General features: G+C 46.1%; 1 protein-coding gene across 3 annotated transcripts in view; it reads right to left on the minus strand.

Moving 5' to 3' along the window:
- Nucleotides 1-19,593: 19,593 nt before the first annotated feature.
- Nucleotides 19,594-27,061, minus strand: part of RAD54B (RAD54 homolog B) — a 203,049-nt gene continuing 195,581 nt past the window's right edge. For all 3 annotated transcript variants that reach the window (XM_029591695.1, XM_029591696.1, XM_029591697.1), the window contains exon 15: nucleotides 19,594-20,238. In XM_029591695.1, the coding sequence (XP_029447555.1) occupies nucleotides 20,012-20,238 (227 nt within the window). In that variant the 3' untranslated portion in view covers nucleotides 19,594-20,011. The remainder of the gene's footprint in view (nucleotides 20,239-27,061) is intronic.

Raw genomic sequence — 27,061 nt, forward strand, 5'->3', positions numbered from 1 at the left:
GTGTGAGCAGCCACTACACACTTTCGATGGGTTCACTTTAAACATTAGCCTTTTCCAATCCTCCCATTTTGAGCAGTTGAAATCTCACTGGTTAATCACAACCTTTAAGTTTCCACACTACTAGTACTCCCAGATCTGGTGTGCCCTATTAGTGGCTAGGATATCAGGCACAGTTTGTCTTGCCCATCACACAGGTAAACCAGAAGCAGCAGCTTGTGCATTTTTGGGCCTAGCATATTCCCTGTGTCAGGGCTGGCAAATTTGTATCTCTGGAGGACATACTGCACAGCAGCCAGGGACTTGCACATTCAGACCACGAGGTAGAGGTTTTTGTGCTAGGACAGGTGTGGCAGCTCTGATGACCTGCTTCAGGGTTTGATGCCTGCTATGAACGACTGCCACACATTAGGTGGAATCCCTAGATGCAGTTTACTAGTCTGGAAGATCTGATCCAGATTCAGCTAGTGTTATAGTGTTCATAGTAGTCTCACAGAAGAAGGTGGCATGCCCTTAGGCTAGGGAAATAGGCTTTTAAGGTTCATGCTAAGCTAGAGGTTAGCTTCTACTGTCTTATAGCTTGCTGTGGTTTGGCAGCCATATCTCAAAGTGACTGTGATGTGAATGATCCCATTCTGACACTGTCACAGGAGATTCGGGATACAGTTGCAGGAGCTGACTTCTCATCCCTGTTGCTATTCCCAACACACCGGTGCAGATGAGTTACAACGAGGCCTTATGTTCTACCCAGTGTATCATAGGACGCACCTTCAGAGTTCTCACAAGTTGATTTCACTATTTGGACAGTAGCAGATATACTGCTGCCCTGCTGTGTATTCCATAATCTTCCTCTATGCCATTGGATACCAATGCAGATACTTCCAGATCCCCCATGTGCATCCGCACAAGCTGAGGACACCATGCTGAGTAACAGCCAGCTTCAGCAAAGCTTCATAGAATGCTACTTTGCTTGTTAGACCTCAACTACCCTTTCTCCTTCCATGGAAAGGAGGCCAGTAGAGTGTTTGCAGCTGCTCTCCTCTCTATCATCTTTCTTTGACTCACTGCTCCTCTGTCTGGGTCAGTGTGTAACAGAAACCACGTATGCCTACTTAGGCTTCATCTTGACAATCGAACAGAAGACTGTACTTGAAAAATTGTAGTCAAAGTAAAGATAACATCAAATACATGTGGCTGGCCTAATGTTTTCTAACTTTTAGTAAGTCCAAAACAGGCATGTGTTGCAATAGAGTTGTGTAGGACTGCCAATACAGTGTACATTGCTTGGCCTAGCTTGCAGTGTTTTGCTTGGTGGCCCTACCCCTAGGACCCTGTCCTAGCCCTCACATGTGGGTGAGATAGTGCTATAGGTGTGATGGAACTCCAGCTGGCCTTGAACATGGAGAGCAAGAGCTCTAGAAATCCCATAAATCACAAGTAGCTCTGAAGCATAAGGCACGTCCTAAGGCTACAGGTAGACAGTTTAAAGTATCAATCACAGAGTTGCCATTTTACAGCTTCGTCCCATAGCTGACAACCATGTACAAATGAGGTTATGCACCTGTACGTGAGATGCTTTGTGTCTCATGGACTTGGAAGGACACTGATGATAGCACTGTCTTAGCTGTTTCACAGCCAGTGCTGACATAGGGGTGCTCACCTAGCAGGCCTTCAAGTTACATCCTTTAGTAAAGCACCTGTCCAACATTATGGTATTCCCACAATGCTCCCAGGTCATTCCAAGCTACCAGACCTCTTTGTGGTTGCATGCACCCATACACAGATGTAACCTGCTACACCTACCTAGGAAAATTGTCAACTATCATGTACAGATGATGAGGGCCTTGGCTGTTGGAATGTCATTTTGGTTAGGTTAGCTTCATGGGGAGGTTAGAAAAGGATGCTGGTCAGACTGTGTGAAGGCAGGTTTGGAAATCAGATGATGTCATACCTTCACTTGTATTGCAAGTCACCTCAGAAATGTCAAAATCACTATAATGACTCTAAGAACCCACATGTCTCCTAAGAAAGTGTTCACATCATTGAATCCAACACAAAGGTGTGTTAGAAGCTATTTACCTTGCCTGACATGTCACAGGTAGCCATTGTCAAATACAGAGATATCATGGTGCTGCAAGACTAGTCATGTGGTCTAGCTCAAGGCTAGTCATATGGTGCCGCTGTGTGTATATACCTAGAAAATATGCAGAGTAGTTTGCTTGTTGTGATAGCTACCGTAGTATCAGTTACAGTCCTTTTGCTATCTGGGGCCACCCTTAAATACATAAGCTGAGGACTCCTGAGGTGAATAGCTTGCAGAATGGTCTGTTTCCAAGGTCAGTTACCAACTTTCAGGGGTTTTATGGTTGGAGGCCCTTGCTGATCCACATGGCTGGCAGGACTTGGCCAAGCTGGAAGAGTTGCTGTCCTCTAGGCTGTCTCATGTGGTGTTTGTCACTTTTACAGTTAGTGGTGAACAGGGCAGATATGCTGATAAGACTCTCAATCATCAGCTCTGTGTATAGCATAAAGGCTAGAGAAACTTGTCAGCTGATGACCTCAGAAGCCTACAACCTGCCTCATTGGGAAACCTGTCACTGTGCTGAATTTCTGGGGCAACTGCTCCCAGAGGTGTCATGTGGTTGCCATGATGGCTTTGCACTTTCTGTGTTGGTCTCTTGCAAGACAAGCATTTCCTGCCCTCTGAGGGCTTCAGGGGCCCATGTCAGTACCTCTGACATAGCATTTATTATATATGGTTCTCACAGGTGTACATAATCTTCTCTGCGTATTTCAGACTCTGACTCCCTCATTATCATTTAGGGACCAGGCAGCCACAGACATCAATGATGGATGATTACGGACATGCCAGGAACATACCCATTGGGCATGTGTAGGTGCACAAATTGCTGGAGGTAGTCTGTCACCCAAAAAAAGGCCCAACATATATGTTTGACTGTGTGCATCTAGGTGAGTGACATGCTGTGTTAGTCTTGGTTTAGATCTGTGTCTGCGGGTGATGTTGGCCTCAGTGTTCCCTTCCTTACCATACCGATGCATATCCCAGAGCAGGCAATCTTTTTGTTTTTGGAAGGCATTTAATACTTTCATTTTATCAAGACAGTCGAGAAATTTAAGGATCACTTGACTCTGTTTATTATCTGTTGCCACCAATGGCCCGAGGTGATGCATATGCTCCACAATCATCTGCCTGCCTAATGAAATTAACCTTTCTCATTGTGTTTGTTTCAAATGAATGCATCAGGCCTAGGCTTATACCTGAAGCTGAGGTCTCGCCTACTGCATAGGCCAGGCCCAAAGCAGGGCCCACAGCCTAGCCCCGAGCGCAATGCCAGAGTCTCAGCCTAGGCCCGAGCAAATGTCAGGATCATGGACGACCCCCTTTCCCCCCCAAACTTACTTGATCCATCAGGTATCTGTGGAAGTGGCCAGGCTGAGTCCCAATGGCTGGGCCTCGGCCGGAGCTAGGACCCAGACCCAATTTTGCGGCACAGCCTGGAGACCGGGTCCCAATGCTGGGGGCCTCAACCCAGACCTGAGCCGGGTCCTGACATCTGGGCCAAGGCTCAGACTCAGACTGGATACTGAGACCTGGCCCCGATACCTGGGTCTCAGGCCAGACCCAGGCCTGACATCTGGGCATCAGTCTAAGTCACAGTGACTTACTGTGGTCTTGGCCTATGCAAGGCTGAGGCTTTGACCTGGGCCTTGCTGGTGGAACCCCACTGGACCAGGTAATTGGGGCCAGGGGAGATCCTGGCCCCAGGATTTTCTGGGTGGTGGGAAGCCTTGGGAGGCCCTGTTTTTGTTTTGGACATTTGTTTTTTTTGGGGGGGGGGGGGGTTATGTTTGATTTGTTGCTTTAGATTCTATGAATCTGAATTCATGGGAAAAAAAATCCCAAAAAAATGAACCGAAAAACAAAAACAATTTTTCCCCCTGCACATCTCTGTCCTTTACAATCTTTACTGGCTTCCTATAGAAGCCAGGATAAAATTAAAAATGTTCTTTTTCACCCACACATGCATGTACAAACAGGCCCCAGAGTATCTCTTGCTTTTTCTTACTCCCTATATCCCAGCAAGAGACCTCTGGTACTCACAGATGGCCTTCCTTGCCACCCCTCCTCTAATGTCCACAAAACTAATCTGCACGAGAAAGAAGGCCTTCTGCTGTTCTGTACCCAAACTCTGGAACATGGTTCTGCTTTCCATCTGCCTTGAACCTTGCTACCTCATTTTCAGAAAGAATGCAAAGGCATGGCTATTCCACCAGGCCTTTCCGCAGATGCTTGATAAACTGATCTAACTCCCTCACCATGAACTTACCATGGAGGACAACTAAACCGCCACCCTCACCACTCAGCTCGAGTTCTATAGAGCTATTGTTGGTCTGTTTCTGTTTTTGACCTATACTATATGTCATGTTATATTAGTTCTGGTTCTGTCTGTCAAAGTTCATCTTAAACTTTGTGCCAAGTTAAATTAATTATTCTGTACTGTTGGTCATGCTCAAGCATATGTTCTGATACTGACCTGTTAAACTATTCTGTTTTATTGTAATTCACTTTGAGTCTGGTCCAGATAAAAGCAGAATATCAAATGTTTGGAAACAAATACATAATCATAAAACTGTGGATCATAATCACAAACCCTTGCCCAATATCTGAATATTTCATAATGGATGGGGTTTCAAAAGTCAATCACAAATGAAACAAAAAAAAAATATCACCTACAACCTGTTTTATGACCTTTATAATCTATGTATTTGAGTGGACTACGTGCAACCATATTACTTTATTAGAAATTGGAAACACTGCTGTAGTCTGATACTGCCACCAGCAGGTCATCTTTGAAAGAGGAAGCTTTTTTATGTGATGCATAAAACTGAGTGACTACTACCAACATACAATGTGCCTCTGGATCAACCTCTACATATATAATATTAGAGAAAATACCTGAACAAAGGGGGAGAAAAATTTCCTTTATGGCAGAGAAAGTTTGTTCGGTGCAATTAATGTAAAGAACTAGGTCTTCAAAAGATTAGTGGCAAAATATGTGCAATGATAAATGTAATAGCTCCTTTAAGTTTGTGTCTCTTGGTTCAGTTATATGCATATTAGACAAAATACCTAAACAAAGGAGAAAAACTCCCTTTATGGCAGAGAAAGTTTGTTTGGTGCAATGAAAGTAGAGGTTATAGCCACAAGATGGCAACACTTATAGCCAGGCTATCGCATCAATATGACATGATTTTCCTTTTTTGAAATAAAGTTTACTAAATTTTTCTTTTTAATGCTAATAAAATTTTCAACTTTAGGCGTTCATATTCTTAATCTTAAATGCTAATAAAATTGTTTCAACTGCAAATGTTCATTGCTTACACTCATTGTAATCCAAACACTTGTCAGGACCCCAGAATATGTGTGTATAATTCGTTTTTGAAGCATAATCATGCTGTTCTATAATCTGAAGTGATAGCATCCCGCACAAGGGAAAATGCCTGACACTGACAGCATAACGGCCAGGTAAAGCAAGCTGATCAACACACATACTCTCCCTCGCCCCTGAAGCAGGCGAAGATCATCAAAACGCTGTGTTGGGCATTTTCCCTTGTGCAGGACTCTCTCCTTAAGTAATAAAGTCCATCTCACCTTTAAGATCAGTATCAGGGTTTTGAATTGGAATCTGTAGGGGCCTGGAAGCCAGTGTAGCTTGAGAAGAACCAATGTGACTTGGCTGTGTGGCTTGCATCCTACTATCAGTCATGCTGAAGAGTTTTGTATGAGCTGGAGTTTGTGGCGGGCTTACAAACCTTTGTAAAGAGCGTTACACTTTTGCCTTCTTCCCTGCTTCTTTCAGCTTCACCAAATATTCTCTCCTGGGCTCCTTTGAGATCCTTTGTATATTTTGAATGTTAATCTGTTTACTCTTACTTTTTCAGTCACCTTTTAAAACTATATTAGACTCTCTTATCTTTATTTACATTTGTGACAAATTTGTTATTCTTTCTATAACTCCTTTTACTGTGGCCCACTTCAACTATAGTGTCCGATCCTGCCAGTACTCTGTAAAGTATTTCCTCATTTTACCAAAGCTGGCATTTTTGAAATCTATGACTCCACCATGTCTTGGCTGCTGTCTCAAATCATATTGTGTGATTTTCACTGGTGCTCAGATGTATTCCTGCTAGCTGAGGATCCTAGTAGACATTTGACCTTTTTGTTGACCTACACATGTAACTCTGGGTTAATGTCTTCGATAGTAGAGTCCCCCAGCAAAAGAAAATTATTCCTTACCTGCTAATTTTCATTCCTGTAGTACCATGGATCAGTCCAGACGGTGGATTATGTCCCCCGTCCAGCAGATGGAGTCAGACAACGCTTCAGAGGGTACTGACATATAAGCCAGTGCAGCCTCTGCAAGTCCTCAGTATAGAGAATATCAAAGCTAGTATAACCCCAGCCCCTGGTGTAGTTGTATCCTCCGAAGTACCTTGCCCACTAGTGGCCATGGAGGGAATACGTATAGAAGATGATGCGGCCAGGGGAGCACAGATCATCCACTTCTTCTGCACTGTGCTCCCTTCTGTGACTGAAGAAGCGCGGCACCTTGGTGTTGTGGAGAGTGGCCATGAGGTCCAGATGAGGTGGTCCCCAGCGATGAATGAGGAGCTGCATCGCCTCGTCTGAGACTGCCCACTCCCCTGGGTCCAGTCGCTGTCGACTCAAGAAATCCGCCTGAACGTTGTCCACGCCCACAATGTGGGAGGCTGCCAGGGGTGTGAGATGTCTCTCCGCCCACGATTTCAGGCGGGCCGTTTCCAGTGAAACATGTCGACTCTTCATGCTGCCCTGGCGGTTGTTGTACACCACCGTGGTTGCGTTGTCTGAAAGTATCCTGACCGCCCGATTTCGCACGAGTGGGAGAAAGTGTATGAGGGCCAGCCGTACTGCCCTGGTTTCCAGGCGATTGATTGGCCATGCTGCTTGGGTCTTTGTCCACTGCCCCTGTGCTGAACTCATTTGGCACACGGCCCCCCAACCGACCAAGCTGGCATCGGTGGTGACCACCACCCAATCCGGGATCTCTAGTGGCCTGCCCTGCACCAGATGAAGTGGATCTAGCCACCAGCTCAAGCTGGCTTTGGCGAGCTGAGGGAGATGGAGGACCTGCTGGTAGTCCTGCGAGACCGGTTTCCAGCAAGAGAGTAGTGCCCCTTGTAACGGGCGGAAATGTGCAAACGCCCACGGTACTAGATTGATAGAAGATGGCATGGAACCCAGAACTTGTAGGTAATCCCAGGCTGTGGGAGAGGGAAGGCAGGCAAAGTGCTGGATCTGTTCCTGTAGAGATTGAGCCCGATCCGGGCGCAAGAAGACCTTGCCCTGAGCTGTCTCGAAGCGGGCTCCCAGAAAATCCAATGACTGTGAGGGTCGGAGGCTGCTCTTGGCGAAGTTGACCACCCAGCCAAGGGACTGCAAGAGCTGAACTACCCGGCCGACTGCTACTTGGCCCTGAGATAGCGTCTTTGCCCGAATGAGCCAGTCGTCCAGATACAGATGAAGTAGGATCCCCTCCCGTCGAAGAGCTGCCGCAACAACCACCATGACCTTGGTGAACGTCAGAGGCGCGGTCACAAGGCCGAAGGGGAGGGCTTGAAATTGAAAATGCTGACCTAATATCTTGAAGCGGAGGAACCGCTGATGCGCCTCGAGGATAGGAATGTGAAGATAAGCCTCTGTCAGGTCGAGCGAGGCGAGGAATTCACCCCGATGTACTGCCACAATCACCGAGCGCAGAGTCTCCATTCATAAATGCAGCACCTTGAGGGACTTATTGACCTCCTTGAGATCCAGAATTGGTCGAAAGGATCCTTCCTTTTTGGGTACCACGAAGTAGATTGAATAATGCCCTGAGCCACCTCTTCGGAGGGGACGGGAAGGATAGCCCCTAGGCGCAGGAGCCTGTCCAGAGTCTGTCGAACAGCGAGTTGTTTGGGCCCTGCACTGCAGGGGGAGAAGAGAAACCTGTCCCTTGGAGGTCGAACAAAATCCAATGCGTAACCACGTCTTAGGATGTCTAGAACCCATTGATCTGAAGCAATATGAACCCACTCCTCATAGAAGAGAGATATCTGTCCCCCGATCCGGGGTGTTGAGGAGTGGGCAAGACTGGCATCATTGAGAGGACTTGGAGGAAGCCCCTTGGGCCGTCCCCTCCCTAGGTGGTCTGCGGCCTCGAAAGGAACGAGGCCACAACTGCAATCTGGAAGAGGGAGTCCTAGGTGTCGACTGTCTGGGATTGCGATAGCGGTGTTGGGTGCGGGACTGGCTTCTTGCGGGATTAAACGATCTTGAAGATCTCAGCCGGTCCTCTGGCAGGCAATGTACTGCATTTTCCCCCAGTGACTTGATGATCTGGTCCAGATCCTCCCTGAATAGAAACTTACCCTTAAAGGGGAGAGATCCCAGACTGGACTTGGAGGAAGAATCAGCTGACCAGTTGCGAAGCCAGAGAAGACGTCTCGCCGAAACCACTGAAACCATGGATCGTGCCAGTACACGGAGTAGATCATATTGAGCATCTGCTCCGTAGGCTATGACAGCCTCCAGGCAGTCCGCCTGGCTTGCTTCCTCCGGAGGCAGATCCTGCGAAGTGAGAAGCTGCTGAACCCAGCGGAGACTCGCTCTCTGTGCTAGGGAGCTGCAAATGGCAGTGCATACCCCCAAAGCTGAAACCTCAAACACCCTTAAGGAGCTCAAGGAAATCCTCAGGAAGGGGATATAGCATTTCCATTGCTCTGCTGACCTTGAGCGAGGCCTCAGGAGTATCCCATTCCCTGGCCAGTAGCTGTAGGAAGGTGGGATGGGTGAAGAAGGCCCTGGACATAGGACATAGACCCACTAGGCCCGGATCTCCCTTCTTGCTCGAGGACGAGACGATGGGTGTGGGAGGCACCTGTGGATTGGGGGGGGGGGGGGCTCGATGTCCAGCTCATGTAAGATATGAGGTATGAGTGCATCCAACTCGTCCTTCTGAAAAATTTGGAGCACCCTTGAGTCATCGCCATCCACCTGTGCTGCGAGGAGGGGATCATCCTGATGGGGAGGGGAAGTGTCTCTCCCCTGATCCGGGGCTGGGTCCACCCCCTCTGCCGGGGGAAGGACAAAACGCACCCTGGAGGCCCCATGAGTGGCCCCTCGTAGGAGGATCCGCTACCCTGGGGACCTTGGGAGGCGGAGGTCCCCCCGTGGGCTCCATAGGCTGTTCCAAGCGCTGCAAATATGCATAAGCAAAATAAATTCTGCTGAAAAGGCGGGGGGGCCCGGGGGGGGGGGGTGTCTCCCAGCTGCCCCCGGGGGCCCAGCGGAGGAATCGGAGTGAAAATCAGCGGTGGGATCTCTAAAAAATCTTCCCTGTCGTCTTCTGAGGGCTCCTGCCTACGAATCTCCGAATCTAAGATGGCTGCCTTTCCCGCGTGAAGCGAGAACGGGGCCGGCCTCTGCTCCCTGAGGCACGCTAAACCACACCCAGGAGGACGGCCCGACGGCTGAGAGGTGCCCTCCCCACCAGGGAAGCACCTCGTGCACACCCCCTTGCGGGATAACCACAATCCCGGCTCTCCGCACGCCGAGCAACGTGCCGACCTCGGCATGCTCGGCGGGGGAAAGAACGGAGCCGCTGTGGATCCAGGAAGGATCGCGCCACAGGAGCAGGAAGACACATCCGTTACCCCTCCGACCCAGGCAGGTGACAGCAGAGGAATGTAACCTCCCTGCTGCAGCAGCCCCGGGGAATGTGCTTCTCGGGACCGCGGGTCGGATCGCGGCGAGGGTGGGGAGAGGTTGAAACCTCCAACATCCACTACCCTAATCCAGGAACCTGAAAGGAACCCTGCTGAAATCACAAACAAATTAACACCAGAGCACTTACCCTGTCAGAGAAAGTAGCGAGAAAGGGGAAGGAGACGAGACAAGACAGCACTGCCTGTAAGTCAATAAAGAACTCCCAACCCCCTCTACTTTTTTTTTTTAACACTTGATCCAACCACAAGAAGCCAAAGTAATAGTAAAGAGGAAAGAAAGGAGTCCTCTAGACAGGGGAAGCAAGATTCCCCTACTCCTATCTGCTGGAGTCAGAAAGATACTGAGGACTTGGAGAGGGTGCACTGGCTTATATGTCAGCACCCTCTGAAGCCTTGTCTGACTCCATCTGCTGGGCGAGGGACATAACCCATCGTCTGGACTGATCCTGGTACGTACAGGGAAAAGAAATAATGTTTCTTGGTACAGTAAACCTTGGATATGAGGTCCTTAAAGCAGAAGGTTAGGAGAGCTGAGCATCAATGGGGATAAGCAAAAACTATGGCCAATTTGGAGCTTTACCGTCCACTCTCTCACTATAAAGCTGCATTAGATAACACCAAGGACTACTACTCTAAACACATTGTGCCGGATTTTCAAGGACTTACGCACGCCTGGCCTATTTTAAAAAGGCCCGGCGATGTGTGTAAAGCCCTGGGACGCGTCTAAGTCCCGGAGCTTTCAAAAAGGGGCAGACCAGGGGCAGGGCGGACCCTGTGGGGTCAGAGGCTCCCAGCACAGTGGCCATTTGCCGCTGTGCTGGGGGATCGCATGCAGGCAGGCAGCTGGCACGTGCAACAGGGTAAAGCAATTTTTTGGGGGGGGGGATTTAATTTAGGGCTGGACCCCCTTGCACGCATCGACCTCTGACTTTATAACATGCACACGCCTTTGTGTGTGGAGAACTGTCTGTCACACACACACACACACACACACACACACACACAGTGCAGTGTATTTGTGCTGTGCCCTGGTGCTAACAGACTCTATACACAAAATACACCAACTGAAAATTCTGGCAGCCTGATATAGATTCTTCAGTCTTTGTGCACTGCGCAGTGCTCTCCTCACTGGTGCCCAAACTGACAGACAAAAAAATCACTAGCTCTGCTGCAACTCCCTACACTGACTCCCACCCACTCTCCCCATCTGAAGAGAAAAATCTGCAGCAAGTTGTTACGTTCTGTGTGTCTTGAACTAGTAGTGGGCCCTTGGGTCGTGGCGAGTGAAGACTCTGCCCACAGGGAGAAGTCCTGTGGGCCCTTACCATAAGCAGCAAGGTCTCAGCAGTGATGGACAACAGAGGAAACAACTTTATTATACAACCAATGGTGATCAGAGGAGTGAATCACTAGAGTCAGTCCCAAGAGGGTGACCTGCAGCTGGTCATCCGAGTAGTAATCCTCAGCTTGGAGTAGTCCAGTGAATAACTGCTCTAGGCGTAGTTTGTGCTGGCAACTTCGGTAGTGGGCCGCAGCGCGGGATAGGCAGGAAGCCGATAGGAAGTTGCACAAGACTGGAAGGATCTGGTAGTGGCCCGCCACCGGGGTAACCCTAGGATCCGTGCCACAAAGATAGAAGAGCAGGTGCTATACTCATGCCGGTACTGTGGAAGTAGATGGAGGATCAGGCATTGAGGAGGTCCAAACAAGTACAGCCAGGATCGTCCGAGGACAATGCAGGAACTCATTGGAACAGAGAAGCAGAAAGTAATGGCTTTCCGAGGAGTGGATAGCCCTTAGTGTGGAAGGCGCCCAAGGAGCGGGTACCTAGGTCACCCAGTAGGATAGAGACGGAATCCCAGTGTGGCAGAAATAGCAGGACAGGAATCCTTGCTAACTCGTCTAGCAAGAAGTCAGCTGAGTTTAAGTATGGTGAGCGGATGACATCAAGCGGTGAGGATGCCCCTGAGGTTCCCACCATGACGTGATTTAGAAGGACGCAGGCGCGCACGCACCTAGGTAACCCTGGATGTAAGATTTATTTATTTATTTGTTTTTATTTATATAACTCTTATATACCGTTGCTCAGAACACAAGGTTCTATCTTTACGGTTTACATAATACAAGTAAAAATAGTAGGAAACGGAATAAGTACAATAAAATATCAATAAAATAATAAAATAGTTAAAACTATTCACAGTAAAAACTAAAAAGCTAAACAATAAGGATAAGATTAATATAGTTAAGAATATGAAACATAAGCTCTACGAAATGGATTGCAAACATATATTGTCCTGAGAACTAGTTCCATATGCTTGTTGAAAGCACCATGTTTTCAATTCTTTCTTGAATTGCTTCAGGTCCAGTGAGGGTCGGCATGTGGAAGCCATGGCCGCTATTCTCCCCAGACTCGGAGCTGCATAGAGAAAGGAGGTGAGAAAGGTGGGCGCAACACAAGTGCTAGCATTATAAGATCTGTGGATTCTTGCTGCTGTGGTGAGATTGGCACAACCTACGGGGAATGTCTCACTGACAGCTGGCAGAGCTACACAGAGAAGAGACTGACTAGGGGCTTCACATATACCAACTCCTTTCCCCCTGGGTTGAGCCCTTGGGACCTGGGGGCTGGCAGATCTTAGGCTAGAGTTTCTGTGGTTACAGCATAGGCATCTATCCAGGGCTAGCCTATGGTCAAAGGCATGCGGCAAACAAGAATAGTCAATATCTGTTCAAGGGACAGAGGTAGGCGGCAAGCTAGAATGGTCAGTGTCCAGTCAAGGGCCAGAGGCAGGCAGCAGGCAAGATTAGTCATAGTTCAGGCAAGGCTCAGATGCAGAAGTCAGTCCAAGAAGCATGAGTATACGAGATAAGGCTGGAACACAGGAATTGAAACAGCAACACACATTACACTTCCAGTGTAGAAGACCAGTTGCTGAGGTGATGCTAGGATGCGTGGCTGGTCCTTAAGAACCCAGCCGCACAATGTCATTTGGAGGCGCCAACAGCCCTATGTTCCTGCCACGGTCCTCTTAAGAGGCTATACACGTGTGCACCTAGAGGCAGCCCACAGAGGAAGGAGGAAGATAAGGTAAATGGGCGTCTTGCCCCAACAAGCTCAACGGGCATCTTCCCAGCAGCAAAGGGGTGAGTGCTGGCAGACGTGGGTGGCTCCTATGACCAACAAATGTAGCAGCACCCTCTTCTTAAGCTACTCCTGAAGGTTTTGGATCTAGGTTTCTGGGAAAAGCAGCGATAAAATTCCATTATTAATAAGGGGGCTTGAAGATTAGCTGCTGGTTCCCAAGAGTTTTCCTCTGGACCATAGTTCTGCCATGCTATGAGATATTCCAGTTTATTGTGCCTTCTGTGAGAGTCTAGGATTTTCTGTACCTCATAGTAGGAGTCTTCTTCTTGAGAGACCTCCGTAGGTTTGGGAGGCTGTCAGGAAGGCTAAGAGAGGAGTAATAGTTTCAATAAGAAAAACAAAAAACAAGACCGATGCCTTGGAACGATAATTAATACAACAATCATGATTTTTTTGTTATCAAATGAAGTGCACTGTGTTTATGTTTCGGATAAACTAGAACAGAGATTCTCAACCTATGGGTCGCGACCCCGGCGGGGGTCGAACGCCCAAAACACAGGGGTTGCGCGCTCCCGGTCTCTCCCGCTGCCGTTGCCGCCGGGCTGTCAGCACGTTCAAGCCCAGCGGGAACGGCAGCGGCGCTAGAAGAAGCTCTGCACCCGCGGCTGGGCCTTTTCTTCTTCCTGCGCCTGCCCCCCCCTCCCGTGACCCGGAACAGGAAGTGAATCGTGGTGCGCGGGAAGGAGAGAGAGCCGTGCCGCGCGAAAAAGTAGCAGCAGCGGCTGCAGCATCGGTCCCCGAGCAATAGAAGCAGCCGGTAATGGAGAAAGGAGACAGCAACATGAGCCTCCCGCGGCCGATGGGATTCTTCTTTCTTGGCCAGCGGAGGCTGCTGCAGCTCCCATTTGTGCTCGGGGGAGAAGAGGAAGTGAGTGAGAGAAAGAGAGAGAAGCAGCCAGCCAGCCTGTGTGTGATTGACTGGTCAGAGAGCTGATGTGTGTGTGTATGTGAGAGACAATGAAAGTGATTGCTCAGGGAGATGACTGATGTGTATGTGAGAGTGTGAGACATTAGTCAGGGAGGTGACTGATGTGTGTGTGTGTGAGAGAGAAAAAGCATGGAAGTGAGAAGTCTGGGTATGTGAGAAAGCATGGGTGTAAGAAGCCTGGTGTTGTGGGGGTGAAAGAAAGCATGGGAGTGAGAAACCAGGGTGAGTGTGCATGCATGAGAGAGAGAGACTGCTTGGTAAGGTGATGGTGTGTGTGAGAGAAAAAGACTGGTGTGTGTGTGTGTGAATATGAGAGAATGTGATTCAGGGAATGAGAAGCCTGTGCACGTGGAGAGTGAGCATGGAAATGAGAGAGACTGGTGTGTGTGTAACAGAGAGAAAGTGATTATGGGAATGAGAAGCCTGTGCATGTGGAGAGAACAAGCATGGGAGTGAGAGACTGGTGAGTGAGTGAGTGTGTGTGGGGGTGTGTGTGTGTGTGTGAGAGAGAGAGAGAGACAGAGAAAGTGATTATGAGAGTGAGAAGCCCATATATGTAAGTAGAACACGGGAGTGGGAAGCCTGTGTGTGTGTGTATGGCATGAGAGAAACTGTTCAGGAAGGTGACTGGTGTGTGTGTGTGTGTGAGAAAGTGATTATGAGAGTGAGAAGCCCGTATATGTAAGTAGAACACGGGAGTGGGAAGCCTGTGTGTGTGTGTATGGCATGAGAGAAACTGTTCAGGAAGGTGACTGGTGTGTGTGTGCCAAAGACTGTTTGGGAGATGATTGGTGTGTGAGAGTCAGAAATTGGTCATGGGGGCATGACTGGTATGGTGTGTGTGTGTGAGAGACATGGGCACTAAGGAAGAGGACCATAAGTATAGAGCTTAGCTTCTACTGCTGCTTCTGGTGAGTGCCACGGCCTGCAGGGAAGGGGAGTAGGAGAGCTGCTGGAGGGGGTAAGTAAAGGTGGCTTTTTAAGTTTATTTTTCTTGACTGCCATTTTAATTGTGTGATGTCTGCTTTTTTGAAATATTTTATTGGTGTTTGGAGAATGTTTAATAGTTTTTATGCGTTTTTAATTGTTGGATGTTCATAGCTGTTTTGAAACATTTATTCTGCTTATTAGTATAGTTTTACAATTATTTCTGTGTGGGGATCTATAGCTGCTTGCTAGTTCTGTTTTCCTAATAAGAGGTGTATTGGTTTTTAGGGACTGATTTAATATTTGTAGTGTTGCCTTTTCATAGATAGGGTTGCTCCTGTTTGAGTGTATTCCATAATACAGGTGTAACTGTGTGCGGATTAGTTTATGTGCATTACTACAGATCCTGGGAGTATGTTAGGTCGGTTCTGTGTCTGTTACCGAGATGAGATATTTTGCTAGCATGTAAGCGTTTGTATCGGTCTTATTTGTTGTGTTTTCTCAGAGGACATGCATTGGTGGTAAACTGCTGTCTTTTCATAAGTAGGGCTATTGAGCCTGGAAATAGAAGGAGTTTGAGTTGCTGTTACTGAGATGTCACTAGAACCAGAATATCTTTTTTGTAGGGTGAGTTGTATGGGGAATGTCATAATTCTGCTTTACATCCATTATTGTGGGTCAGGGGGGTTCCTGTGGATACAAACTGTACTTTTACATCTAGCCCCGTGACGATCATGGGTCAGTGTGCCATGCATGTGAAAACCTATGGTGAGTTGAGTTACATTCACATTATAAATGTCATAATTAAATGATAAGTGTGCACTAAAATCCAACCCCATCCATAACCCCGCCCCCATATGACCAAAGCCCCGCCCTCACCCCACCCTCACGGGGCGAGGGCGGGGCGAGGGGTCACCGCAACATGAGGAACTGTATTGCGGGGTCACGGCATTAGAAAGGTTGAGAACCACTGAACTAGAAGATCCTTTGGTGAAATGTGCTGTTGTGTGCAGCTTAATTACAGCACTCTGTTTTAGACATACCCTGGATAAAAAGATCTGCCTAGGAATATTGGTCAAAATTTGTCTCTTGAATCATTTCCATTATCATACTATAAGTAGTCAAAACAGTTGATATTCACTAAACTACATGTGTGTGCCTGAGAACACAATCTATAAATTATGCCAATTTAAGAGCCCCTGATGCAACCCAAAGGGCAAAACTCTGCCTTAGTCGGGCAGGCATTGTTGTATTAATAAATAATCTTTCCAAGGCATCGGTCTTGTTTTTTGTACATCCATGGCTACTCTAGACCGATTACCGCTCTGTTTTTTGGGTCCATAGTTTCAGTAAAGAAACATGGAGCACATTATAGATCCTTAACTTGGTGGGAAGTTTGAATCGGTAAGTGACAGACCCCATTTGATGCAGGACTGGGAAAGGGCCTATAAATCTAGGTGCCAAATGAAGAGAAGGAACTCAGAGATGCAGATTCTGTTTGCCTAACCACACCAAGCCTCCCAATTTGCATTGCAGAGCTGGTCTGTGCCTTTTATCAGCGTGCTTCTTAATCTCTAAGGCAGCAGCTCAGACTAAGTGAAGATCCTGGAGTTCTTGGGAGTGAGGTAAGCTGCAGGACAGGGCACAGAGAGCGGCATCAGTAGAGGAACCCACAAATGTTTGCCATACAAAATATGGAAGGGAGAGGAGCCTGTGGCACTATTAACATGATTATTGTGTAAAAACTCAACCCATGGTAAGAGAATGGACCAATCATTTTGTCTCCTGTTTAAAGTTTTGAGGACTTGATTGATTCACCATATTTTGAAAGACTGCTGGGGTGTTGCAATGTCCAAATGGCATGTCATGGTATTCATAATGCTCGTCTCTCATACTGAAAGCAGTTTTCCACTGTATCCCTTTCTGACGCGACTGAGATTATAAGCCCCCCTTAGATCTAGCTTGGTGAAGACCTTGGTGTCCTGTAGGCTATCCAAGTGTTCTGAGATGAAAGGTAGTGGGTACCGGTTCTTTTTTGTGATGGCATTAAGGCCCCAGTAGTCAATACAGGGCGTGAGGGTGCCATCCTTTTTGCCCACGAAGAAAAATCCCACTCCACTGGGGAAGAAGATGGCCAAATAAAGGCCCTTGTCAAGTTCTCCTTGATGGACAGACTCATGGCTTCAGTCTCTGGGACAGATAACTGGTAAATCCTTTCCCGCGGAGGTACCTTGCCTGGAAGAACGTTGATACCACAGTCATAAGAGCAATGCAGGGGCAGGGTTTCAACTTGCTGCTTCAATAATACATTGGCAAATTCAGCTTAATGTGGCAGGAACCCCAACATAGAGACAGCAAGAGTCAGGCAGACCGGTGGATGAACGGGTGTGAGACAAGCGGTAAATCAGAAGGAGCCTCATCTTGTCAGTTCCAGGGCCCTACTAGTCTATGCCTGGCTGATGTTGTTGAAGCCAGGGTAACCTGAAGATAACTGGATTCACTGCCTGGGGAATTATATGAAAGGAGATGGTTTCCTTGTGGAGGAGGCCAGTCCAAAGGGTGAGAGGCACTGTAAACTCCAAGAGACGTCCTGGAAGAGGATCTCCATATACCAAGGCAATGTTACTGGGTGTTGCAGGATGGTGGTTGGAATCTGATGTTTATGAATCAGGGCTTGGTCAATTAAATTTTTGCCTGATCTGGAATCCAAGAAGGCCTCTGTATCCAGCTTACAATGTTCAGTGGAAATGGAGCTGGGAACCAGTAGGTGTGAGAGGAGAGGTTCTAGCCTAGAGTTGCCTCCTCGATCAACCCTATGCATGGGAATTTCCTGATTTCTCAGGCACTGTGATGACAAGTGTCCACAGCCAGTGCAGTATAGGCACATGCCCAACTATTTTTTTCGGAGCTTCTCATCTGGGGAGTGTTTAGTAAGGTCCAGCTGCATAAATACTTCTGGTTCTTTGGGTTTTGGAGATGACCTCCGGGTCAGGGGTAACTGGAAACGGGGCACCAGTACTACTGGGTGCTGGATAGCTTTATTCTCCTGAGCTTTTTCATGGAAGTGATGATCAATGCACCCAGGCAACAAGATCAAGGCATCTGATGAGTTAGGAATATCTTGGGGCCAAACAATTAATCTTTGATTCTGTCAGAAAGACCTTGCCAGAAGATGGTGATAAGAATGATCTCACCCCAGTGCAGTTTGAGGAAAGCATGTGGAACGCTATGGCATACTCCCTGAGAGTTCGGGAATCCTGCTGAATCCGGAATAGGTCAGCTGCCAAGGAGAAGGTCTGACAGGTTCTTCGAAGACTATTCAAAATTACTGTACCATGTGACATTATCGGGAGGTGCCAGCATCCCTGGTCCTGCCACAGGCCCCTTAAGAGGCGACGTGATGCACATGCACGTCTAGAGGTAGCCCGCAGAGAAAGGAGGAAGACGAGGCGATGGTGGCATCATGTCGCTATGAACTTACCAGGCATCTCCCCAGCAGCGAAGGGGTGAGTGCTGCCTGTCACAGGTAGCTCCTGCGACTTCAAACATAACAGGCATAGTGAGCAAGACCAGCACAGAGATTATAAGCAGCCCTTTTTTTTTTTTTTAAACTAGTACCAAAATTGTAAGAGTTTTTTTAAACTGTGAGAACTTTATTTTAGTATGTCCTTCTCTGACCAAAGATAGACAAGAAATACAGTGCTTCTTGCACATGCTCAGACCTTTAGTGGGAGTGGGTCAGCATCACTTGATCCAGATAGCAGCAATAGGCTAGATTAGCAAAATCCTTCATTATGATTTGTCATGTGTGTGGTTTCTTTGCAACATACTCTGACTCAGCTCTGACAAGGCAGTGAGGTCACGCAGTTGCTTAAGTTACTTCTACCTGTTTAGTTGGACAGAGAAGAGCCCAAGACTTCAATGGGCCATAGAAATGAATGGGAAACAGAAATGAACGGGTCGGATAATATCTGTTTCATTTGTGGGACCCTCCATCTGTTTCATGGACCCACAAATGAATCAAATAGGGTCCCATTTGTTACATTTTATTCATTTGTTTCAAACAAATGCACATCTCTAGAACCAAATAATAGGGTAATTCATCAAAATGCATTATGGCATTAACGCCATAACGCATGTGATAATAGCACTATCGCATGGCGCGAATGCAAATTTTGGGAAGGGGTGGGATTAGGGAGGAGTTTGGGCAGGATTTATGAAAATGAGGGGCAATATCACACCATGTGATAGCATAACATATGCTATCGCATGATTTAACGCCGGAAATAACTACACCTTCTTTCCTGGCATACCCTAGCTTGATGGTACCCTGTTATAGAGTCCATCAAGCTAGGGCAAGAGAACATAGTAGAAATGTCATCTCTGTGAGACTTTCCTCACTCCAAATGATGTCAAATCTTCACCAAGGTGTACCTGGCTGTTAGTACATCTCCCTATGCATGAAAAACGATCCCCTTAACCCTAAACCACCACCAACACCTCACCTCGAGCTATTAGCTGTCCCTCCTATAGAGCTATAAATACTTGACTACTATGAGGGCCTTATAGATAGGCTCTCTCTCTCAACACGAGATGCAAAATAGGAAGTATCGTGGGGCGTGAAAAGTTTACCGCACCATGCGATATTACCTATGCCAAGTGCTATGTTACTTTGTTAGGTCTGCGATATTACAGTATTTTGATGAATCTAGGGGTAAGTTTGCAAAAAAATACAAATATTTGTTTAAATGTTTATTTTATTTTTTAAAATGACACATTGATTCTGTGATCTTCTATCTAGTGCCTGTTCAATCCAAATACTGGAAACATTCCATTATCTAATAGTGCCCTTTAGAATTCATCCATTCCTTTTTCTATTGTCCTATAAAACATGCTTATGCACCAGATGACTCCTCTTCAGTGTTAACTGTTGCTCCAGACATCAAGTTCACAATTCAGATAGTTTATTAGGATTGAGCTGGTTAGATCATACAAACTATAATGGTAATATTAAATTAGAAGCACTGTTTCTTCAACAATTGCAGAATATTTTACCATTTAAAAAGTAAAATAAAAAAATCTTTAATTCCATTTCAGAAAATAAAATCCATATGATATTCATATCTATTGTGTTGAAAAAGCAAAAACATGCAGTGTATTTCTTTTCAACAAAAACAATGTCACACTTAGTCTTGCAAGTCAGAAACACTGTGATTATTGACTATATTCTGGAAAATGAAAGAAATATTTTCTTCCTCCATTTTAAGGAATGGGTCAGTTAAATTCTGAAGTTGTCCAGAAATGTGTTTCCAATGCATCAGCTCAGACATGGAAAAATGTTTCTTGGAATCTGGCCTTTTGTGCTTTTGGCCAAGCTGGCAGCTTCTATACACAGAGGAATTTTGCACAGAAACTAAAATTAGAAGGAAGAAAAACATGAATAGCATTAATCAGAAAGTGCTAAGTAGACAGAAAATTCTTATAAACTATAGGTTAATTTCTCAATCTGAAATAAAAATACAAGAGTACTGTCTAACCAGTGGTTAAAGAATTATTTCCCATAATGCATATATATTCATGTATTCTGTTAAAATTATATTTATGAAAGGTGAATAAAGCACTGGGTAACCTACAAAGAGAGGTATTTACAGCCGAAAAACAACATTGGCATGAATGCATCATGCTTCTGAGAAGGCACTGGGGTAATCTCCACAGAGCAGCAGATATAGCCAAAATCAGTAGTGAACATGTTTACACGAGGCCTCAAAGAAAGTACTGGGGTAATCTACATGAAGCGATGGTTACAGCTCTAACCAGCAGTGGTATAATTGTATCGGGCTTGGGGTACCTTCATGGAAGGTCCATAGTAAATAAAACCAAATTAAAATGAACATGTAGAGGCCAGATTTTAAGAAGGAAGGCGGCCTGGGTGTTGGCTTAAATAATGATCATCTAAGCAGTAAAGCTGAAGGTGGCAAGGCCTAAGGAGGAGAAGGAGACCATTACTGTCCTACATTTTGGGCATGTATGGGAGAGATATGGAGGTAGGAGTAGGAAAAGGGTTGAAAAATTAGGTAAAAGCAGGGTCAGGGGAGCTCGTACTGGATTGTATGTGGGAACTCATGCACGTCTACCCAAAGTACACATTCCTTGTCTGGGTGGCTATTTTGATCGTTATCTGCCATTTATTACTATGTTACTACAGTATGTGAGTCACGTTTGAAGGAATCTATGTGGTCGTGAAAGCTCATGCACTATATCTATTCGAAAGTTATCACATCCTACAAAGATTCAAGTTTCACATTAAATAAATACAAAGAGACCAATATTTAGTAAGCTGTTTAATGGACAAGCTATCCAGCTAAAGTTAGCCGGATAACTTGTCCCGCTGAATGCCCTTGCTTAAAGTTATCCAGCTACACATGGATAACTTCAAAACCTAACCAGCTATGTTTGAATATAGCTGTTTAGATTTTTAAATTATCTGGCCTTGTGTGGCCTGATAACTTGCTGCTTATCCAGATATCTTCAAAAGATATCTAGGTAAGTAGCACCTGTCAAAATTAAAAATAAAATAAAATAAAATAAAATAGAAGGGCCATTGTCCAATCCCCTTCCTCTATTCCCCCCCGATCCCTTTCTTCTTTTCTTTTGGGTCATGCACCCTGCACCCCAGAAATCCCTCTTAAACACTGTAAAAACTGCATGATCTACAGGTTGGGCCTCCCCTTCCCTGTTTCAAATAATGTCCCCCAAGTGCCCTCCCCCTCCATATACCACACCACAACCTGAAAATGCCTAGCCAGGAGCGAGGTAAACACTTTCCCACTCCTGGTGCTTCCAGCGGTGCTCTGCCAGCTAACAAATAGAATAGCATCAAATAGTTAAAAACTCATATAAAAATGTTCCAAACACCCATAAAATATTTCAAAACAGACACAACAAAAAATACCCAATAATTAAAACTAATAAGAATTTTTTTAAATTACCTCATCTCCATACCTGGGAACTTTTGATTTCCAGATCCTCTGAAATTGTTATGGATTATCAGGCAAAGAGGAAGGAGGATTGTGCTCGCTCTCTCTCACCCAGCACCTACACACGTTCACACACACATACATGCTTTCTTTCACCTGCATGCATAACATGCTTTCTGTTACTCACACCCACCCACATACCTAGATGGTTTTTCTCACCCACACATACACATAATGCTCTCTCACCAAGCCACATACACAATGCTCTCTCTCTCTCACACATACATACACGTTCTCATCCACACGCAAGCTCTCTCATCCACACACTAATCCCATTCACATCTGCTTTCTTTCAACCACCCCAACTCACAGACACATGCTCTCACCTACACACACACACACACACATACATGCTCTCTCAACCCAACTACACACACACACGTATGCTCTCAACCCCATCCACATATGCTTTTTGTCACCTTTTTTTTTTTTGTAAATGAAATATTTCTATTAAGACAAAGTACATGGATCAGCATGGATCGAACACAGTAACAGGGTATCGGCTCTCTAATAAATCAGATAGTCAATGCAAAAAAATTTCCACACAGCCACGGATATATCACATGGAAATAATAAACAGTGTGAACATGACCAATCATGATACATAAACATATAAATAACATGAGATGGAAATAAACTGATGCCTGATCATAAACCACGTGTCCTTGTCTCTGTTTTATCAAGCATTCCCCCCCCCCCCCTATCCCTGCTCAAGTGGATGTTGTACTAACATAAGAATCAGGAACACATTGAAAAAATAGTAGTATGCCACTAGACATAAGCATGCTCTCCAGTTGTCAGGGAAATTGTTGACTCAAACGGCGGTAGCACTCGACTGAGTCTCCAACCAAATCCGGTAAGGTGACCAAACGTCCCGAAACCGCCGCAATTGCCTTCGAAGCTTGGCCGTAATTTCAGCTAAAATATAGATATGGCTCAACTTGGCCTGCACCTCGGCTATCGAGGGTATATGGACAGTTTTCCATTTCTTGGCGATTTCATTTCTAGTGGCTGTACATATATAGTTCACCAGTCTGTTGTGGCTCTCTTTGCTCCGAATCAACGGCATACCCAGTAAGGCATGTTGAGGTAGTAAGGCCACCGAGATACTACACATTTGTTGAATCCATTTTTCCACCGCCTGCCATAAGGGACGAAGCGTAGGACAAGTCCACCACATATGAAAATAGCTACCTGTACAGTGACACCCTCTCCAGCACAAATTAGACATTTGTGGGTACATATTATGTAAACGGATCGGATAATAGTGCCATCGGAAAAGCATCTTTAAGGAGTTTTCCAGTAAGGTAGCCGCAATGAGTCCCCTTCCCAGTTCCAAAAATATACCTTCCCAGACTGTAGGTGAAAAAGTACACTGTAAATCTTGTTCCCAAGCCAACATGGCCTTTGTTTTCACCACCGGTTCAATTCCCATCAAGTGATAAAGGCCAGACATAAGTTTGACCGTAAAATCAGCTTTCTGGCATATGTTTTCAAACTCAGAGATCCCCAATTGTATATGCGTGGACACCAAAGAATTTCACGCATAATGACTTAACTGTAAATAAAAGAACACGTCACTCTCCTCCAAGCCATAGCGCAGTTGGAGATCTGAAAAGGGGAGCAAACCTTTTGAGCCCATGACCTGTCCCCAAGTACTTATACCTCTATTCTTCCATCCATGTGCTGCCCTGCTCCCATAGCCTGGGGAGAAATCTGAATTCGCGTACAGGTAAGTAGAGAGGTGATATTCACGTGTCCCCAGAACTACCTTCTTACTACTACACCAATACTGGAGAGCGCAGCACATAGACGGAGGCAAGACACTCTCAGGAGTTACCGTCCAAGTGCTCCGAGGTTGCCACAAAAGACTGCAGAGAGGTAGCTCCCCCATCAGCTGTTGACTAAAGCGAAACCATTGTTTTGGGGTAGTGCACTTGTGCCAATCAGCTATGGCTTTAAAGCGAGCCGCCATATAATAGCACTCGAGGTTAGGGACCCCCATGCCTCCCCGTTTTCTATGTCTATAAAGAGTTTGACGAGCTATACGGGGTCGCTTCCCCCCCCAGATGTATAGCAGCAACCTCCTCTGCCATTGTGCTAGAGTACGGCGAGGAATATCAATCGGCAAAGTTTGAAACAAGTACAGTAATTTGGGGAGGACCGTCATTTTAACTGCAGCTATTCTACCCAGCCAGGAGATACTATATCTGTTCCATTCCTCCAAGTCACGAAGTATAGAAGCCCACAGTTTACCATAATTTAGGGAAAATAAGTCTAGAGATGCACTAATAAGCACTCCCAAATATTTCAATTTATCCTGTGCCCATTTAAAGCAGAACCGTTGCTTAAGAATCTGTTCGGAGGCCCCAGAAAGATTGATATTAAGGAGCTCTGACTTCTCCCAGTTAAGCCTAAAGCCCGACACCCTGCTGAACTCCTCCATAGCCAGAGTCAAATGCGGCAAAGAGGATTCAGGATTGGTGATAAGAAGCAATATGTCGTCAGCGAACATAGATAATTTGGATGAAAACTCCCCCACCTCCACTCCCTGAATGCCTACATGTTGACGGACCAAGTTTGCAAATGGTTCAAGAAAAATCGCAAACAGAATCGGGGATAGCGGGCACCCCTGTCGAGTTCCTCGCCGTACAGGAAAGGGTGAGGAATAACCCCCATTAATCTTGATACATGCTAGCGGATTTGAATACAATTGTTGGATCCATTGGATGAAGGTGTCACCAAATTGTAGTTTCCGTAATAAGGCAAAAAGATATGGCCAATGGACCATATCAAACGCCTTCTCGGCGTCAATGGCCAGGGCTACTGCTGGGATCTTACTCTTTTTTACCCACCAAAATAAATCTATTATTTTATGGACATTGTCACTAGCTTGGCGACCAGGAATAAACCCCGCCTGATCAGGGTGAATAATTTGAGCAATGAAGCTATTCAGTCTAGTAGCCAAAATTTTAGCTAATATTTTTAAGTCAATATTTATGAGGGAGATTGGCCTATAAGATCCGCAAAGGGTCGGATCCCTTCCTGGTTTAGCGAGTATTGTTATCCCAGCAGTATTGGCTGCATCTGAAAGGGACACCCCCTCCTTCAGGGATATGAACACTTGGGCCAAAACTGGGGCTAAGCGAGAGGCAAAGGTTTGATAGAACCTGCCAGTATAGCCATCGATGCCCGGTGATTTCCCTGGTTTCAGAGATCGTATAGCCCTAAGAATTTCTTGTTCAGAAATATCCTTGTTCAAAACGCGCTGCTGAGACTCTGTCAACCCAGAAACCTCGGAGGCCTCAAGATATTGGTCAATATCCCCCTGAGTAATATCATTATCCATTGCATACAAATCAGAGTAAAATTGATGAAAACGCCCTCTAATGGACTTGTTGTCTGTCAACATCTCACCTTCTGAGTTTTTAATCTTAATAATAGTAGTCTGGGTCTGTCTACGCTTGAGAATATTGGCTAACACTTTCCCCGCCTTGTTCCCGCCTTCAAAATACTTTTGCTGGGTTAACTGCAATTGATAAGCAATAGAGGCGGAGTCCAGGGAATCTATGCGGTTCCTAAGTTCATGCATCTGGGGAAGTAGAGAAGATGATCCAGATTGTTTATGAGATCTTTCTACGGCTTTAAGCTGAGCCAACAGGTGTTCCCGCTCCTGTTCCCTGTGTTTCTTTAAGAAGGCCCCCCCGAGCAATAAATTTGCCCTTAAGGACTGCCTTAAGACATTCCCAGACTACTACGGAGTTAACATCACCTGTATCATTATATTGTAAGTAGTCCTGAATGTCCATATCGATCTGGGAGACAAAATCAGGGTCATCCAATAACGAATCGTTGAGCCGCCAGTATTTTGTACCCCGATCGTAGTCCCGCACCTGTAATGTGAGCCAGATTGGGGCATGGTCGGACCACAGAATGGGTTCTATGTCAACCCGCTGGACTCTAGGTATTAAGCCACCATTCCCCAAAAACATATCAATTCTAGAATAACTATTATGCGGGGGTGAGAAAAAGGTGAAATTTTGCGATGTAGGATAGCGTGACCTCCATATATCCTGTATATCAAGGGTTCGCATCATCATTTTCAGGGCCTCCCTAGCCTTTTTTGAATCGGAGCTGGAGCCCCCCGAATTATCCACTCGTGGGTTTAACGTCAAGTTGAAATCCCCTCCCATAAGTAACACTCCGTCTACCCGGGGAAGCAGGGCCTGAGTCAGGGCGCTATAAAAGTCCTGCTTTTGCGAGGTAGGTCCGTAAACAGACACCAGGGTATACACGTCTACTCCCACCTAGATTTTCACCAGTAGAAACCGACCAGCAGGATCTGCATACGTTTCTTTAAGCTCAAAATGGCAATCTTTGTGAATTAAAATTCCCACCCCAGAATATTTAGACGCTGCCGTAGCCGCAGCCCAGTACTGGTAAGGATATTTGGGGTTACCCATCAATCTCTGATAGCGTTTCCGCAAATGAGTCTCTTGTATCATAGCAATATCCACTTGCATGCGATCTAATTCCTTATACAATAATTTTCTTTTTCTAGGGGTGTTGAGCCCTTTCACATTCAGGGATAAAAATTTAAAGCAAGCCATCATGTAAATAACAGACCTTCCCCGCCAAGCCTCTGGAGAGCCATGTCCAAAAGTAACCGCCCCTATAGTCAGCTAGATACTCCCACCCAACTTGTGAGCATCCCCCAAAACTTCCCAACCCCTCCCACCCCCCACCCCTTTGCAAATCAAACAATGGCACTTCCACACCGTGCCATCCACCCATGGAGGAAGTTAAATCACTCCCCATTCAGCTCATGTCCTGGGCTTGCTGAAAAAGAAAACTTCTATATACCGATCAAACAGGAAGAGACAGCGAACTTGAAAATATCAAAACACCAAATGTGTGAACACGCTCGGAAAGGCGGAAAAAACACAAAAAAAAACTGTCCAACGACTTCAATTAGGAAGTCTTCAACAGAAAGCTCGGCCTCTAGACAAGAGCAACAGTTCAAGCAGGAGCCTTCTCCGCCCTGTCCTCGGTCGTATTCCTTTGCAGTCGACGCCGACCCTTGGATACTCTCTGCCAACGTGGCTGTGGGACACTCCTGGATGGCATCCCTCTGATGTCCTTAGGCTCCTCTGGAGGAACAACAACCGTGATGCCTTCTTGCTGTAAAACCTCCACCGA

This window comes from Rhinatrema bivittatum, chromosome 2 (assembly GCF_901001135.1).
Source record: "Rhinatrema bivittatum chromosome 2, aRhiBiv1.1, whole genome shotgun sequence".
Classification (NCBI taxonomy): domain Eukaryota; kingdom Metazoa; phylum Chordata; class Amphibia; order Gymnophiona; family Rhinatrematidae; genus Rhinatrema; species Rhinatrema bivittatum.